Source organism: Nelumbo nucifera, chromosome 1, assembly GCF_055504915.1.
Source record: "Nelumbo nucifera cultivar China Antique chromosome 1, China Antique-T2T, whole genome shotgun sequence".
Taxonomy (NCBI): Eukaryota; Viridiplantae; Streptophyta; class Magnoliopsida; order Proteales; family Nelumbonaceae; genus Nelumbo; species Nelumbo nucifera.
In genome coordinates this window covers 891,182-910,186 of record NC_142649.1, presented here as the reverse complement: position 1 = coordinate 910,186, position 19,005 = coordinate 891,182, and the positions used below count along the sequence as shown (strand labels likewise).

The window sequence follows — 19,005 nt, the reverse complement described above, 5'->3', positions numbered from 1 at the left end:
ACTTGGGAGAGTTGGTGGCTTGTATTGGGTTCACATCCGATACATGGAGATTTCGACCTGTTTACCCCACTCCAAACCGATCATCCCTCTGTTTTCTTTCTTGATGGTGCTTACTCATATTGCTTTTACAAATTTCAGCAGTAATACCCATTGAATGAATGCGACTTGTGTTGATATTTTTACTTTTACAACAAAACACCTTCTCTTGAAATTCTGCAGCTTTGCTTCCTCTTGTCAATTTTCCCTCTTTGAGGGGGCTAAGCTAACCAGGGATCTCATAATTAGTCCCCTCTCCCGAAAAAAAAAAACCCAGAAATACATGGCTTTCTGCTATAACCAACTGACAAATGATGCTTAGCCATGTCTCAGGCAGAAGAAGCTTTAGGACCCAATTCAGTCTTTGGAACACAGGAAGAGAGAAAAACATTAACTACACTGACCCAATAAGGTAAAAGGGAGTCCGTACTAAGGAAAGAAGAAGAAGAAGGGCTGAACAGAAGCAGAGACAATAGAACTGTCGTGTGCACTGAATAGCTTTATTCATGTTTTCTATTTAAATAAAAAAAATGGGCTTGTAAGAGTTTGTGTGCTTTGATCCACAAATCTATGGGCCCAAAACTGTTCTTCACCCCCCATTAACCTAATGGGGCATGGACATGATTGGTTTTTTTCACAGAAGGGCATATACCTATATTGTTGTCCTTAAGAGCTGAATTGTTTGGATTAATCAGACTGAGACTATGAACCACGTTAGAGTTCACAGTTAGAAGCAGGACAGCATATAGAGCATCTTCTAAACCCGTTTAATTTGACCTATCCCATTCCCATGTTTGTCCCGACCCTCTACAGGGCACGGTCCAAATAGGGAGACTAGAATAGCCCAAAAGAAAAAGAGCATTTGAGTTATGGGTACGGATGAATTTTGACATTTTTTTCCTGCATTTCATAGTTTGGAAAGATCAGCATTTAGCATAGAAGGCATATGCGAGAAAGAGGACTGTGACACAAAGATTGAAAAGATTTTGACAATGTAAATAAATTCAGAATTTATATTGAATTTATATTCTTTTTTAATGTAAATAAATTCTGATTTATATTGATTATTGAATTCAGAATTTATATTGAATTTATATTCTTTTCTAAGGTAAATAAATTCTGATTTATATTGATTATTGAATTCAGAATTTATATTGAATTTATATTCTTTTTTAATGTAAATAAATTTTGATTTATATTGATTATTGAATTCAGAATTTATATTATTTTTTAATGTAAATAAATTCTGATTTATATTGATTATTGAATTTAGAATTTATATTCTTTTTTAATGTAAATAAATTCTGATTTATATTGATTATTGAATTCAGAATTTATATTGAATTTATATTCTTTTTTAATGTAAATAAATTCTGATTTATATTGATTATTGAATTCAGAATTTATATTGGATAATCTGCAATTGGTTTTTTTTGCAGATTCAGAAATTATATTCTTTTTTAATGTAAACAAATTGTAGAAATTTCTTTTAGTTTTTTATTTAATATATGCTTGTCTTATTGATAAAATTAGAATTCATTATGCAGGTTATTTCATATTTAATAATTACTGTCATGTCAATGGCAAGTGAAAATGCGGCTGCTGGAGTAGATATAGTTGATGATGACTATCAAGAGTTTGACCAGACTTCCACTAAGAAAAGATTGACATCTAAGGTGTGGGAAGAAATGGAAAAGATTAATTCGGAGAAGGCACGATGTAAGCACTGCATGAAAATATTACAAGGTAAGTCAAGTAAGGGAACTACTCACTTGAAGCGTCATTTAGAGCGTTGCCCTAGACGTAGAATTCAGGATATTAGACAATACAAAGTAACTACTCAATCAAACACTGATGGGAGTACTTCTTTGAAAAACTACAAGTTTGATCAACAAGAGTCTCGTAGGGCATTATCAATTTTTCTTGTATGTGGAAAACACCCTTTTACTACTGTTGAAGAACTTGGTTTTAGATTCTTTGTTCAATCTATAAATCCTGAATTTAAAAATGTGAGTAGGCATACTGCTAAAAGAGATATCATGTCTAGTTATGTGAAAGAGAGAGAGGGTGTGAAAAGTGATTTGTCTAATACACTTGGTCGGATTTGTTTAACTTTCGATAATTGGAGATCTAAGCACACTGATGATGAATTCATGTGTATAACTGCTCATTGGATTGACAACAATTGGAAGTTACAGAAAAGAATTATTCGCTTTAAAGCTTTGGCACCTCCTTTTGATGGACTGTCTTTAGCAGATGAGGTGGCCATGTGCTTAAGCAAATGGAATATTGATCAGAAAATTTTTAGCATCACATTAGATAATGCTAGTTACAATAATGTGATGGCTAACTCTTTGAAATTGAGATCTTCAATACATAAATCTTTGGTGTGTGGTGGTGATTTTTTCAATGTTCGTTGTTGTAGCCATATTTTGAATCTTATTGTGCAAGCTGGTTTGAATATTGTTGATGATGTTGTTTGTAAGATTCGGGATGGTGTGAAAAATATAAAGAAATCAGTTGCCCGGAAGCATAGATTTTATGAACTTGCTGAAAAAAGTTCACTTAAACACAACTAGAAGATTGATGTTAGATATGTGTGTGAGATGGAATTCAACTTATTTGATGCTTGAACATGCCATTTATTATAAGCAAGTCTTACAACATTGGGGGCAAAGGGATAATATTTTTAAAATGTTTATGCTTTCGGAAGAAGAATGGGGAAAAGTTGATAAGCTTCACAAGTTCTTAAAGGTTTTTTATGATGTTACTTGCATGTTTTCTGCCACTAAGTACCCTACTTCAAACATTTACTTCAAGCGAGTGTGGATGATTCATAGACATTTGATGTTAGTGAGTAAGGAACCTCAGAATTTTATGACTGACATGGTTAGAAAAATGAAGGAGAAATTTGATAAATATTGGGCTGAATATAGTATGATTTTGTCTTGTGCTGCTATGTTGGATCCTCGTTGCAAGATTAGGTTAGTGGAGTATTGTTTTGATAAACTTTATGGGGATGAAGCTGAGGAGCATGTTAATGCTATAACTAAAACTCTCCATGATTTGTTTAATGAATACAAAGAAAATTTTTCCTCCACCTCCTTTATTGGATCTTCTAATCAATTTGACATGAGTGAGAGAAATGATGATGGTGATGGGTTTGAGGATTATGAGCAATTTTTGAATTCAAAAAGAAAGATTCAAAGTGAAAAAACTCAATTAGACCTTTACTTGGAGGAACAAAACCTTGATATCAAAGCAGATGTTGATGTTTTGGAGTATTGGAATAAGAGTTCACTTAGGTATCCTGAATTGGCATCAATGGCTCGAGATATTTTGGCTATTCCTATTTCCACAGTTGCATCCGAATTTGCATTTAGCATCGGAAAGAAGGTGATCAATCCTTGGAGAAGTTCACTTAAGTCCAAGACAATTCAAGCTTTGGTTTGTCTTGAAGATTGGCTTCGTGCACAAGGCCTTGTATTAGGTAATTTTTTTTATTTATTGTTTATTAAAATATATGATTCATTGAATTTTTTCTAATAGATTTTCCAATTGTATGCATGGGGATCAAGCTTGTTAGGGGCTTCTTCAGGATCAAGCTTGTTAGAAGAGGATGGAGAATCAAATAGTAGTGATGATGAAAATGTTGAACTTGATGATATGTTTTAGGTATTATAATAACATATATTTCCATTATTTATTTGTCATTTGACATGATAACAAATTACATATGTGACATGGGTACTGAATTTATCTCTTATTTTCTTTTGTAGGATGGCTTGGAACTTGGAAGTTGGAATGTTCAATCTTGTTGGTGAATTCAAGAATGAATGGAGATGGCTAGAAGCCTAGAACATGCTTTATTTGATATGGTCATATGGGCAATGAAGTCTTTTATTTTATTTTTTTAGAATGGCTTGGAACTTGAGAGTTGGAATATTCCATCTTGTTGGTGAATTCAAGAATGGATGGAGAATATGTTTTATGGATTTTGTTTGTTTTATTCAGATTATTTTTTTATGACTTTGGAGGAACATGAACTTGAAGTTATATGAATTTAGTTTTAGTGTGTGATGCTATTTGTAGGAATATGAACCTATATGATTTGCTCTTATGTGTTTTATTTCAGGTTTGCCTTGGTTGTATAGAAACAACCAAACAACAGGGAATATATTAAACAACCTTAAAGAAGGTTGTTGATTGAATTGATTCACTTGATTGTAAGAAAAAAAGAATGAAATTAAAATGGGTTATGTGATACCCATTTGAATAAATTTTTTGATTTAAGAATGTAAAACTATGTCTATTTAAATAGGGGAAAAAATATCTGAATTAAAATAGATAATGTAGGAAAAAATTTAAATTTCTTTTATTAGGTCGGGCCCGGGCTCGGGCTCGGGCTTCGGGCTTTTTGTCAGGGCCGGGCTCGGGCCCAAGTTCTCGGCCCGTTGGTCGGGCCGGGCTCGGGCTTGGGCCTATCATTTTTTCGTTAATGAAGACTAAAAGCCCGCCCCGAGCTCGGCCCGGCCCGGCCCATGAACAGGTCTAGGTGCTTGTGGTGCACAATCTTTATTGAGTGGTTGTAAGAGGGCTTACATGTGATTAGTGAGTGTTAAATTGATGCTTATGTGGTTCGTGGTGTTGTGAAATCAGCAGTAGTGTGAATAAGAACAAGGCGTGTGTACCCACTGTTGTGTTTAGGGGCTGCTATAGATGTTGGAACATCAAACTTTGAATAACAGCAGTCAGCTTGTAGCTGAGAATTCAGGTTAGAGACAACTGTGAAAGAGTACAATGGCAGCAATAGGAGATGGGTATAATGATCAGAAACCTAGTGTGGTGGTTTCCCCTGACTACCTAGGTGTACAAATGACCTCAATTAAACTGAATGGGGAGAACTATGTTCCATGGGCTAAATCAGTGGAAGTTTTCCTCAAGGCAAAGAGGAAAATGAAGCACGTAAAAGATGATACACCACCGGCTGACTCTCCAGGGTTTGATGATTGGGAACAAGATGCTCAAATCATGACTTGGCTATGGAACAGTATGGAACCCAAAATTAGTGCCAACTTCATGTTTCTTGATACGGCTAAGGATATATGGGAACATGCTAAGTTGTATACTGGACAAGATAATACAACAAAAGTATATCAACTTTATTAGGAGTACTTTGATTTGCAACAAGGAAACAAAACCCTAGAAGAGTATTATGCCTGCATGAAGAATATAAGGAATGAACTCAATGTCTATCATCCCCTCACTCCAGATATTAAAGTTCAGCAATAGCAAAGGGAACAACTAGATGTTACAAGATTCTTGGTGGGGCTGAAATCGGAGTATGAACCAATTAGAGCCCAAATATTAGGGAGCTCTACCCTTCCTACACTTGAGGAAGTATTCTCACGGCTTCGTAGAATTTCTTTGGGACAGACAGAGAATCCCACACAGTCTGATAGATCAGCACTTGTGACAGCTAGAAGAGGTGGACACTGTACAAGAGGGGGAGGACATGCCTCCCGAGGAGGCCGTGGCAGTTCCATGATTGGTTGGGGTGGTCGTGACTCAGGGGGAGGCCGTGGTAGAGGGAAGAATAACTCTGCAAGGAAGTGTACTCATTGTGGCAGGGAAGGACACACAGTGAATTTCTGTTATGACCTACATGGTCCTCCCTCTAAATGGGCTAATCATGCTGTAGCAGGTGAGGTTGATATCAGTGACAGTAAACAGGCAGACCAAACTCCTCCCACATCTACATCTACTTCTGGGAGGGAGATGGTGAGTGTACCACGTGATGAGTATGAACGGTTCCTTCAAACCACTTCACAGCATACCACTACCACACTTGCCCACTCAGGTATTGCTTGCATGTCATCTAAAACCTCTCCCTGGATTATTGACTCTGGAGCCTCTGATCACATGACTGGGACTCTAGGTGTGTTCTCTTCTCTTTCTGAAACCTCCACATCACAAACTGTTACACTCGCCAATGGGTCCTCATCTCCCATCTGTGGTGTTGGTAATGTTGACATAGCTTCTCTGTCCTTATCATCTGTTTTATATGTACCTAAGTTTCCATTAAATCTTATGTCTGTTAGTAAAATAACCAAAGCTCTTAATTGTTATGTTACCTTCTTTCCTTCCACTTGTGTTTTTCAGGATCTCACGACGGGGAAGAAGATTGGTGGGGGGCATGAAGCTGGTGGATTGTATTATCTTGACGGCGGTGGATCTTCGATTGCTCTTCAGACTTCACTTACTCCTCTACAATGGCATTGCCGACTGGGACATCCATCTCTCAAGGCTCTCAAGATATTGGTTCCGTCTTTGAATCATTTGTCAGTTTTGCAATGTGAGTCATGTCAGTTTGGTAAACATCGTCGTGTGTCCTTCAGTCCAAGAGTTGAGAGTCGTATGTTGAGTCCTTTTTCTTTGGTTCATTTAGATGTTTGGGGTCCAATCAAAATAGAGTCTTATAATGGGTACAAGTATTTTGTCTCCTTTATTGATGATTGTTCAAGAATGACATGGATTTACTTAATGAAAGAAGTGAATTATTTTCCATTATTCAAAAATTTCATGCTGAAATACGCACAAAATTTGGTGTTCAAATCAAAGTTCTCCATTCAGATAATGGTCGTGAATACTTTCTTACTTCATTTCAACAGTATTTAGAACAACATGGCATTATTCATCAAACCTCATGTGCATTCAGTCCTCAACAAAATGGGGTAGCTGAACGGAAGAACCGTCAGCTTCTTGAAACTGCTCAGTCTATTCTTCATCACATGAATGTTCCTAAACGGTTTTGGAGTGATGTTGTACTCACTGCATGTTTTCTCATTAATCGGATGCCCTCTTTCATTCTTCATGGCCGGTCCCCCTTCTCTATCTTGTTTCCCACTTTATCTCCATTTCCATTAACTCCTCGTGCCTTTGGTTGCGTGTGCTTTGTCCACAATCTGAGTCATGGAATAGACAAGCTAGATGCACGCTCAATTAAATGTGTCTTCCTTGGCTACTCTTGGACCCAAAAAGGGTACAAGTGTTATAATCCCATTACCCGAAAGTGCTATGTCTGCCCAGATGTCACCTTTTTTGAGTCTGTCCCATTCTTCTCAAGACCTGAAGCACCCTCGTCTCCATCCTTACTTCCTCTTCCTCTTCCTGTCAGTGATCCAGTTCCAGATGCTGTTGTTGGAGTAGACTCATTACCTCATCCAGTGCAGATCACCACCGAACGATCACCGATCCGGCAAGTGTATACACGTCGAACGACACCGGCCCCTCCTCCAGCTTCTACCTCATCTGCGGATCCTCTCATGGCTCCTATTGCTGAACCTTCAGACCTTGACCTACCCATTGCCTTACGGAAAGGTAAACACAGTTCTACCCTCCATCCCATTTCCAATTTTGTTTCATTATCTCGTCTTTCTACCTCACATCGCCAGTTTGTTTCACTTTTGTCCTCTATTTCCATACCTAACAATGTCCAAGAAGCTCTTAGTTCACACTTTTGTCCTCTATTTCCATACCTAACAATGTCCAAGAAGCTCTTAGTTCACCTGGATGGCGGCAGGCAATGGAGGAAGAACTTTCTACTCTTCAACATACTCAAATGTGGGAACTTACTACTCTCCCACCTGGTAAGCATGTTGTGGGCTGTAAATGGGTGTATACTGTGAAATACTTGCCAGATGGTAGTGTTGAGCGTCTGAAGGCCAAACTTGTTGCTAAAGGTTACTCGCAGTTGTATGGAGTGGACTACATGGAGACATTCTCTCCAGTGGCTAAGATTGGCTCTATTCGTGTACTAATTTCCCTGGCAGTTATGTATGATTGGCTTCTGTTTCAGCTTGACAGAAAAAATGCCTTCCTCCATAGTGATCTAGTGGAGGAGGTATATATGGAGCAACCACCTGGGTTTGTTGCTCAGGGGGAGGATGGTAAGGTGTGCAGACTGAAGAAGGCAAATTGTGTTGAAACAATCGCCACGTGCTTGGTTCGGGAAGTTCAGCGAAGTGGTGAAGAGTTTTGGAATGAAGCAATGCCAGGTTGATCACTTAGTGTTCAGCTATGACTCAAAAGCTGGGAAGATCTTATTAGTGGTCTATGTGGATGATATTGTCATTACTGGCAGTGATAAATTGGGGATTGGCAAACTAAAGGTATTTCTGCAAAATCATTTTCAAACAAAAGACCTTGGAACATTAAAGTATTTCTTGGGAATAGAAGTTGCCAGGTCAAAACAAGGTGTAAATCTGTACCAAAGAAAATATGTTCTTGATCTACTGGAAGAAACAGGACTATTAGGTGCAAAACCGGCTGAGACCCCTATGGAACCAAATGTTAAGTTGAGTAGTGGTACAGGAGAAGTATTTGAAGATCCCGGAAGGTATAGATGACTAGTGGGGAAGCTGAACTATCTGACTATCACGAGACCCGACATCTCCTTTGCAGTCAGTGTGGTGAGTCAATTCATGCAGAACCCTCGTATACCTCACTGGGATGCAGTTCTTAGAATTGTAAGATATCTGAAAGGAGCTCCAGACCGTGGACTATTGTATAAACCAGGTGGAAAGCTTGAAGTAGTTGGGTATACAGATGCAGACTGGGCAGGCTCAGTGAATGACAGAAGATCTACTACAGGCTATTGCACATTTCTTGGAGGAAATCTTGTGACGTGGAAGAGTAAAAAGCAAACGGTTGTGGCCAGAAGCAGTGCTGAAGCCGAGTATAGGGCCATGGCACACACTACCTGTGAATTAGTGTGGTTGAGGAATCTCCTACAAGAAATTGGGTTTCACATGGATAAACCTATGAGATTGTACTATGACAATCAAACTGCACTCCATATCTCATCTAACCCTCTCTTTCATGAGAGAACAAAGCACATAGAGGTTGATTGCCACTTTGTGAGGGAGAAGGTTCTTGTTGGAGAGATAAACACAGAACATGTGGGCTCGAATGATCAGTGGGAAGATTTGTTTACAAAAGCTCTAAGCTCAGGGAAAGTGAACTATTTATGTAGCAAGCTGGGATTATATGACATATATTCTCCAGCTTGAGGGGGAGTGTTAAAGTGAGCCGAATAGGGGTAGTTTAGTCATCTTATGTTTGTTAAGTGGTTTGCTTATGTGGCAGTTTTATTAGGACACTCTGCCCCACACTTAAGTAAGGGCAGTTTAGTCTTTGTAAATGTCATTAGAATCTAATAACTATGAAGGGGGTCGACTGAATGGGTAGTCCATCAGATTTCGACAGACCCTTCTTTTCCTTCTTCTTCTTCTCTTCTTCTTCTTCTTCTTCCTTCTCTTCCTGGTTCGGGTTACTATAGCAGCATTCGAAACACAAGGATTCAATTCCAGAGTACCCCAGAAATTCTCTAACAGATCAGATTTATTCACTTGGTCAAACTTTGGAAGACTAAGAGCCCAAGCTGAAATCAGATTTCCTCTCCTGCTATCAAATATTCAATGCTTTTTTCCTTGTCCTCAAACACCCTTCTGTTTCTTTCTTTCCAAATGGAGTAGCATACTGTGAATGGGATCATAGTTTTCAAGGCGCCAAGGTGAGGCTGGGTGTCAGGGGGGGGCCTAGGTGATGGACTTTTTTATATAGAAAATATAGATCCTAGGGTAGTTCCCTAGGTACCATAGCCATATTTCCTTAATAATTATTCATAATTTTCATAATAAAAGTATAGAATTCATGTTAAAGTATAGAAAATCAACATATTCATGAGAAAAATAAAAGAAGGAAAAGAAAATTCAAAAAATATAGGGTTCAGGTATTGATTAGAAAATTCAAAAAATACAGTAGTAGTAGTACTGTAGTAGAAAATGTGTTGATCAGACAAAATTTTAAGTTCTTCCTTACTTAGTGGTTCAGGTATTAAAGTCTTTGAGGGTTCAATACAGCATTTAGCAATGTTTGTATTGATTAAATCCTAACAAATAAGAAAATAATAAAAACAAATTAGTATATAAACACACAAAATGAGTATTTTAGTTTAATAGTGCCTATTTTATAATTATAATGTCAAAAAATAAAGAATAAAAAAGTATTTTACAATACATAGTACAAAACTGCTAGGCGATTAGGCGAGGCGAGCCTCAAAGAGCGCCTTGTCGCCTAGGTGTTGCCTTGACAACTATGAATGGGATGCAGCTCCACAAGATCATTTGGATAAAATCCCTGCTGGAACCAAAGGATGAAATGCAATGTCTCCAAACAGGAAGGAGAAGAACTTCCATATAAAATTTTCCACACTACATGAAAAGAACAGATGAAGAACTATTTCTTCCTCCTGGTTACACATATAACAGCAGTTAGCTAACTGCAAGCCTCTGGATTTCGAGTGATCTAATGTTAGGACACTGTCATGCGCCACCAACCAAGCAAATGCTTCTACCCTTGGGGGCACTGGGTTACCCCACACTCCTTTAATCTGGTTTGGCTCCCTACTATCTCTCAGTAAAGCATTGTAGAAACATTTGACCGAAAATCTTCCTTCTCTGCATTTTTTCCACCATAAACCATCTGCTGTAGCTCTGGATATATTTGTATCTTGTAATTTTTCCAATAGCAGAATACACTCATCCACTTCTTGGTCCGACAAAGGTCTTCTAAACTTCGGGTTCCAAATCACTTGCTCCCCTCTCCACTCATAACACTGTTCAATAGTTACTTGTTGACCTGTCAGCTTGTAAAGTCTGGGACACACCTCACACAGTTTTCCCACCCCAAGTCACCCATCTTCCCAAAACCTTATCCTAAGCCTTTCCCCCACATTAAACTTAACCATACTTCTGAAGTCTTGACTAAAACTCATGATACCCTTCCATACACTTATCCCATATGAACTTCTCACCTCCCTTGACTCCCATATGCTTCATCATATAAAAAGAGATTCCACTACATCCATCTGAATAGAGCATTTGCTTTTTGGTACTGGTTGACTTCCCACACTTCTTTTTTCAACCATCCAAACAAAAGGATACTATATGGTAAAAGTTATTTTGTAAATATGACAATCTGGTAATATGGCGCTTTATGATGTAATCCAGAAAAAGGCTGGACTAGAATTTAAACATTCTGATGGATAAGCATCTGTTCAGAAAATATAGAATGCTTCCACAGCACAACCACTTATGAATTAATGATTATTTTTTCAGCTCTATTAATCTATTCTGGAATCCATTTGTTAGGCCCCTCTTTCAGTCTGTTGTTGCATGTTTTTTTTTTTCCATAGACAAAAAAAGTTTTATCTTCAAAACCTTAAAGGCTTCCAGTGATGAACTTTAAAAATAATGCTCCAAGAAGCACCAAATCAATTTCAGAGAATGAGACAAGTGGGCCTTACATTTTGAACTCACTAATGGGCTTTGAAGAGAGAAGGAAGGGAGAAGGAAAAGAAGAGAAGTTGAAAGAAAAGAGAGCAATAATCTGGCCGCCCCCTTCACTTATTATTTATACTAAAATAATAGAACAGTACAAAGACAACTAAGCCCTTATAGGGCGGCAAAACATAAAACATCATATATAACACTCAAAAAACATAATAAAAATTGGACTCACATAACTACTGTGGTCCCCACCTCCTATCTAACAACTAACATAAAACATCTACTCAGAAAAACATCATAAAACTAATTAATCTTCAACACTACCCCTCAAGTTGGGAGTAAATGTCACACATTCCCAACTTGCGTAGATCAAGTTCAAGCTTGTTCCTTTCCACCCCTTTAGTGAGAACATCAGTCAGCTGCAACTCTGAAGAGACATAACGCAAACACACTTCTCCGGTTGTTACCCTTTCTCTTATAAAGTATTTATCAACTTCAATGTGTTTTGTCCTATCATGCTGAATTGGATTGTGGGCAATATTGATTGCAACCTGATTGTCACAGTATAACATCATAGGCTCCTCTACTTTCACCCCAATCTCACTCAAAAGAGATCTAACCCAAAGAAGTTCTGAGACAATATGAGCCATGGATCTATACTCAGCCTCTGCACTTGACCTTGCCACAACCGCTTGCTTCTTACTCTTCCAGGAGATCAAGTTTCCACCTACTAAGGTACACACTCCTAATGTAGACCTCTTGTCATCTAAGCCTCCTGCCCAGTCTGCATCCGTATAGAATTCTAGCTTCAGATTCTCATGATTTGAGAAAAGAATGCCTCTGCTAGGGTGCTTTTTCAGATATGCAAGTATTCTCTTAATAACTTCCCAGTGCTGAACCCGAGGTGCATGCATGTATTGACTCACAACACTGACAACATAAGAAATATTTGGTCGTGTCATACACAAATACAGCAGTCGACCCACCGTTCTTTGATATCTCCCCACATCCTTTACCAATTCACCATCCACACCATTAATTCTGTGATTTGGATCAATAGGAGTATCTGCTGGTTTGGTCCCCAACTTCCCAGTCTCTCGTAGTAGGTCAAGTACATACTTTCTCTGTGAAATGAAGATCCCATGCTTGGATCTTGCAACTTCAATCCCTAAGAAGTATTTGAGCTCACCAAGATCTTTGATCTCAAATTCTTTCTGCAATGACTTTTTGAGATCATCAATCTCCTCCAGATCATTTCCTGTCACCACTATATCATCCACATACACAATCAGAATTGACACCAAAGCATCTCTCCTCTTCACAAAGAGGGTGTGATCAGACTGTGTCTGTGTGTATCCAAAACGGATGAGTGCCCCTCTGAACCTGTCAAACCAAGCCCTAGGTGATTGTTTCAGTCCATACAGAGATTTTCCGAGTCTGCACACCTTTCCTTTACCAACACTTTCATAAAAGCTTGCTGGAATGCCCATATATACCTCCTCCTGTAAGTCACTATTGAGGAAAGCATTTTTGACATCAAGCTGGAACAAGGGCCATGAATAAGTGGCTGCTAGAGATAAAAGAATACGAACTGAACTCATCTTAGCTACTGGTGCAAAGGTTTCCAGATAATCAACACCATAGGTCTGAGTATACCCTTTTGCTACCAACCTTGCCTTGTACCTCTCTATCTTGCCATCGGCCTTATACTTCACTGTGAATACCCATCAACATCCGACTGTCTCCTTGTATGGGGGGAGATCAACTATTTCCCAAGTTAGGTTTTTGACCAAAGCATCCATCTCATCTTGCATGGCTGTTTTCCACTCAGGTTTGGAGAGAGCCCCAGTAACATTCCTGGGTATAGACATAGAATCCAGGGAAGAAAGAAAAGCATGGTAGGAGGGTGATAAGGCACTGTAGGAAACATGGTGTGAAATGCAGTGGGCTGTACACTTTCTCTTCCCCTTACGAAGTGCAATGGGAAGATCAAGGTCAGTGGGATCAACTGCAACAATGGTGTTAGGGATAGAAACATTATCATCAGAAAACATAACAGGCTCAAGAGGAATACCTGGAACTGTATTTGCTGAATCTGGAGTTTCAAAAGGACTGATAGAGAGTGGTGTGGGTCGAGGATGTGTGGAGTCAACCATCATCTGCTGGCGTTGATATTGCTGTGAGGCTGCCTGTAGTGGCTCAGGTAATGAAACTGTGGGTGCATGTGCTGGCTGAACTGATGCTGACTGAATTGATGGTGCAGGTGGTGGCTGAACTGATGGAGGTACCACAGAAACAGGAAGAGGAACAGATTGTGAGTTCTCCTCCCCAAAACTCTCCCCCTGAGGAAAACCACTCGAGAAGAAGAATGTGGATTCAAAAAAGGTAACATCCATAGTGACAAATATGCTCCTCGACACTGGGTCATAACAGCAATACCCCTTTTGGTTCTGAGCATACCCAAGAAAAACACATTTCTTGGCCTTAGGATCCAAATTCTTGCGATGAGGGCCAAGAATGTGAACAAAAGAAACACAACCAAAAACCCTCAAAGGTATATGAAATATCTCTCCATCTGAATAAAAGAGGCTAAATGGCACCTTAAACTCCAAAGTCCGTGAAGGAACACGGTTAATCACATGTACGGCTGTAAGAACTGCATCTCCCCAAAATTGCATAGGAACTGAAGCACACACCATAAGACTCCTTGCCACCTCCACAATATGTCTATTTTTCCTCTCAGCAACTCCATTCCGTTGTAGTGTATATCTGCTCTGATGAACTACACCATGTTGTAAGAGATACATGGTTAGGTCCTTCTCAAAGTACTCTTTGGCATTATCTGATCTAAAAACCTTAGTTCTCACTCCAAATTGTGTGAGAACCATCTGGTGGAATTGTCGTACTAAGTTAGGAACCTCGTCACGTGATCTCATCAAATATATCCAAGAATATCGTGTATAATCATCCACAAACAAGAGAAAGTAATGGGATCCTCCCATGGAAGGGATTTGATATGGCCCCCATACATCAGTGTGAACAATATTAAAAGCAGAAGTACTTCTTTTATTACTTGGTTTAAAAGACCGTCTACAATGCTTTCCTAACTGACAACTCTCACACTCCAAAGTAGATAATTGAACAGACTCAAACAATTTTGGGAAAAGACATTTCAAAGAACTAAAAGAAAGATGTCTCAAGCGATTGTGCCAAAGCGTAACTGGTTTACTGACTCTGACCCACTACTACTGCTGCTGCTAACATGATGGCCCTGATGTCTCGGAATCTCATCTAGAAGGTAGACTCCATTCACCTCACGACCACTCCCAATTATCTTCTTTGACTCCAGATCCTACAAAACACAATTACCAGGAAGAAAGGTCATAGAACAATTCAAATTTTTTGTCAAAGAACTAACAGACATTAGGTTGGTATGATGTCAAGGGACATGTAAAACAGATGACAGAGTTATATCATTGGTCACTCTAACTGTCCCCTTCCTAGCAATGGGCATATGTGAACCATCTGCTGTAGAGACTCTATCTCTACCAGAGCACAACTGATACGCAGTTGCATATGAACTACCTATATGTGCAAAGGAAGTGGTGTATTTGGCTCCTGCATTCTGCTGTCCATCTGGAAGGCTAGAGCTAGGTGAACCTTTCTTACTCATAAGCTGTCCAAACCTCTCCAATTCTGTTCTCACTACTGCTACTGCAATGGATTCCCAATCAGTTTGGGAGAGAAGGGCTGAAGAGTCTCCTGTAGTGGCTACATTTGCATTTCCCTTCTTGTTTCTTATTCGAGCAGGCATAAGATTTGGATGAAGCTTCCAACAAGTGTCCCTGGTATGCTTAGGCTTCTTGCAATAATCACACACCAAGTCCTTCTTATCTTCCCTTCTAGTCTCACTACTCCCCCTGTCTCCATTCGGCTTAGGTTTTGTTATACCACCCATAGCCGACTGGTCAATCCCAGGTTGTCTCAGCATTACATTCCCCCTATTCTCCTCTCCAGAGACAAAAGCATAGGCCTAAGAGAGTGTCACACCCTCCCTAGAAAGAATCTGCTGCCTAGCAATGTCAAATTCAAGGTTCAGCCCTACCAAGAACTCAAAAACCCTATTCCTCTCTACCAGTTTGTGATAAGTTGTTGCATCATTTACACTTCCCATACCACAGTTTCTAAGTGATCTATTTCCTGCCATAGGGTTTTCGGCATGGAGAAATACACAGCAAGAGGTTTTTCTCCCTGTTTCATACTTATCACCTGATTTCTTAATTGATAGGCTCTAGCTTCATTTTGCTTCTGAGAGTAGGTTTCAATCACTCCATCCCAAATCTCCTTAGCAGTATTAGCCCATAGGAAATTTTTTGCAATATGAGGTAACATAGGATTACACAGCCAAGACATTACCATGTAATTCTCTTGCACCCATCGGGAAGAGTCTATATCAGGTTTCTTCTCCTCCCCAGTGAGATACCCTAATTTTCCACGGGCACCAATAGCCATATTAGCTGATTGTGCCCACTCCAAATAATTTGTACCATAAAGTTTTACTGTAGTAATGATCCCAAACCCAAAAATATCACTACTACCTCCAATACCCAGTCCCACAGTACTGGTAGATTTCATCTCGGTACTCCAACTCTCCATTTTACTTTAAACAGTTCAACAATAAGAAAAAAAATAGATTGGAGACCTTCAAAAAATAATTTAATACCACACACACAGAAACCAACCCATCTCGGTACTCCAACTCTCCATTTTACTTTAAACAGTTCAACAATAAGAAAAAAAATAGATTGGAGACCTTCAAAAAATAATTTAATACCACACACACAGAAACCAACCCTTCCGGAAGAAGAAAACCCTAGCTGGAGGGAAATCTCTCTCCTCCCCACGCCTCCCAACAGAGAGAAAAGTGAATCGATCACTCCGAGAGGCCTAGAAAATTTCAGAAACCAAACCGCCCTCTTCAGAAAATCAAAAGAAAACTAACAATACCTGAGCACCCAAGATCAGATAAAAAACAAAGAGTCCAACTTTTCTAGGACTCTTCCCCGTACTCCAGTTCTTCCTGATTTTGATGCTGAACAATAGATCAGCTTCCTAATATCTAGATCCCACCAAAAACTCCAAGAACTGGGCAATCTATAGCAGATCAATCAGCCCTTTACTACTTCATGCAGTCGGCTGATCTAGGGCTGCATGAGAATGCTTCAAGAAACCCTAGCCGATGCTCTGATACCAAGTAGAAATCTGCTGAATTAAAAATATATGAAAGAAAGTAGTTTCTTGAAGAGAGAAGGAAGGGAGAAGGAGAAGAAAAGAAGAAGGGAAGTTGAAAGAAAAGAGAGCAATAATCTAGCCGCCCCCTTCACTTATTATTTATACTAAAATAATAGAACAGTACAAAGACAACTATGCCCTTATAGGGCGGCAAAACATAAAACAGCATATATAACACTCAAAAAACATAATAAAATTTGGACTCACATAACTACTGTGATCCCCACCTCCTATCTAACAACTAACATAAAACATCTACTCAGAAAAACATCATAAAACTAATTAATCTTCAACAAATAGGTTTCTAATAGATAGTTTGTTAGTGGACTTCTAATAGCTAGTTTGTTAGTGGGTTTCTAACAACTAGTTTTTCTTCTCTATATAAAGCCAAGCAATCACAAGCATGAGGCTTACCTATACTTTGAGAAGCCTAGAACTATCTTTTGAGAGTTAAGAGAGTCCTCTCTTGGGTGAGTGAGTTCCCAACCCCTTTGGGTGAGTGAATCTCCAAACTTGTTGCCTCCTTGTAATCCACATGTTAGTAACAAAGTTCCATCCGACTACTCTCTTCTATTTTATTTTTTTTGAGCAAATTTCTTCCATTTTCTCTCTTCTTATCTAATCTACATCATTCAATTGCATACTTAATAGTGAAAAAATGATGTATAACAACCCTAGCTAGTAATGATGTCTACTCTTGGGATTTCTAAATAGTGTTATTGGCTGTGCCAAAAGCAACCTTGTAGTTGGAAATCTTCAACCATTGTTGGCTTGGTAATACCATAAATAATGTATTTTAACTCTGAGATGGGGTTGGGGAGAGGGATGCAAATACTATGAGAGAGTATGCAAAAACAAAAGAACACATGCTTATTAAACTCTTGCGACTATTAGGCTCTGGTGCTTTAAAAGATGGCCCAACTAGTAGAATACCCTGGACTATTAGGTATGTGCATCACCATCTATCTGGTTAATCATCCTAAGTGATACTGAGAAAACAAGCCATGTTTCTCTTTGATTGTTCAAGACTTTCAGAAACCCAGAATTACTCCAGAGTCCCAAGTCAGACATTTTATAATTCTTTTAAGATCTATCTGGTTAATCATCCTAACTGATACTGAGAAAACATGCCATGTTTCTCTCTGATTGTTCAAGACTTTCAGAAACCCAGAATTACTCCAGAGTCCCAAGTCAGACCTTTTATAATTCTTTTAAGATTTCTTGTTGTCCTCCCTTGATAAACTGTGCATAATCATATTGTGAAGAAAGTGAAGTTACTCTTGGAAATTACCTCTGATAATTTATCAAAAGTTTTCACCAAATGGGATAAAATAGTTTCTTTTAGCCTCCCATCATCCGCTTCTATTGCTGAGAGAGATTTCAATGCAGCTACTTCATCTTCCTGTGATCCATACATTATTGTCTGATTAGCAGATATGCCATCAGCCACCAAACTTGTATCTTCGACCAGATGAAGATAAGGATCAACCTGTTTTAGTTGTAATCATTGATTATTCTCAACCATAAATTGGTCACAAAGAAACTAAAGGATTAAAATTTAAATAAACTAAATTCCCCACTAAAGAAAAGGCCTATTAAGGGTAATTTGATTTTTATTTATAATGCACAAATAAAAAGCTAGTTTGGTGATTTATTTTATCAAGGGAAAGGTACAGATATCAACCGTATCATCCGTCAATGTCGCTTTAACTAGAGGAACCAGTTGTGGAAGATTCCCTGCCTTTGCTGAAAATATAAGCATGGAAGATGCCAAGGTAAAGAGTGACCTTCTGCGAGATGGCTGTAAACCTCCTTCAATTTGGAACAAAGAAATGTATATCAGAAAGGATATTTCATCAAAGACATGCATCACCCCAGGAGGGGGTATATATATATGGCCTTTATTTTCTATATGCAAATTAAATAGAACATTTGAAAATGATTATTTGAATGACATTATCCAGACCAAGTGGCTACTAACCTATGATAGGTTAACATGGCTATTAACCTATGCCATATTTCAGTTTTCTCTTCATGATGTATGATTCTGTGTACATATAATGTCTATAGGTTTTAATGAAATTTGTTATTTATCAAATAAAAAAAACATTTCCTAATATTTATCTTTTCATTTCCATTGTTACCTACATGAAACACTCCTGGAATACATCTCAACATATTCACCAATACTTTTTAAAATATTAAATTGTTTTCAACAAATTTTATTTTGTTAAATGTTAATCCTATCAATGTAAGCTTTCAATTTATATGTACATAAATATCATTCAAATAATTTATTTTAACATGATTAATTTTCTTTAAAACC

The 19,005-nt window shown here is 38.4% G+C and overlaps 1 protein-coding gene across 4 annotated transcripts in view; it reads right to left on the bottom strand.

Moving 5' to 3' along the window:
• LOC104586087 (ARM repeat superfamily protein) overlaps positions 1 to 19,005 on the bottom strand; it is an 83,272-nt gene that overhangs the window by 3,912 nt on the left and 60,355 nt on the right. For all 4 annotated transcript variants that reach the window (XM_010243204.2, XM_010243205.3, XM_088886687.1 and 1 more), the window contains 2 exons: positions 18,364 to 18,491; positions 17,971 to 18,168 (listed from right to left, as the gene is read on the bottom strand). In XM_010243204.2, coding sequence (XP_010241506.1) covers positions 17,971 to 18,168; positions 18,364 to 18,491 — 326 coding nt within the window. The remainder of the gene's footprint in view (positions 1 to 17,970; positions 18,169 to 18,363; positions 18,492 to 19,005) is intronic.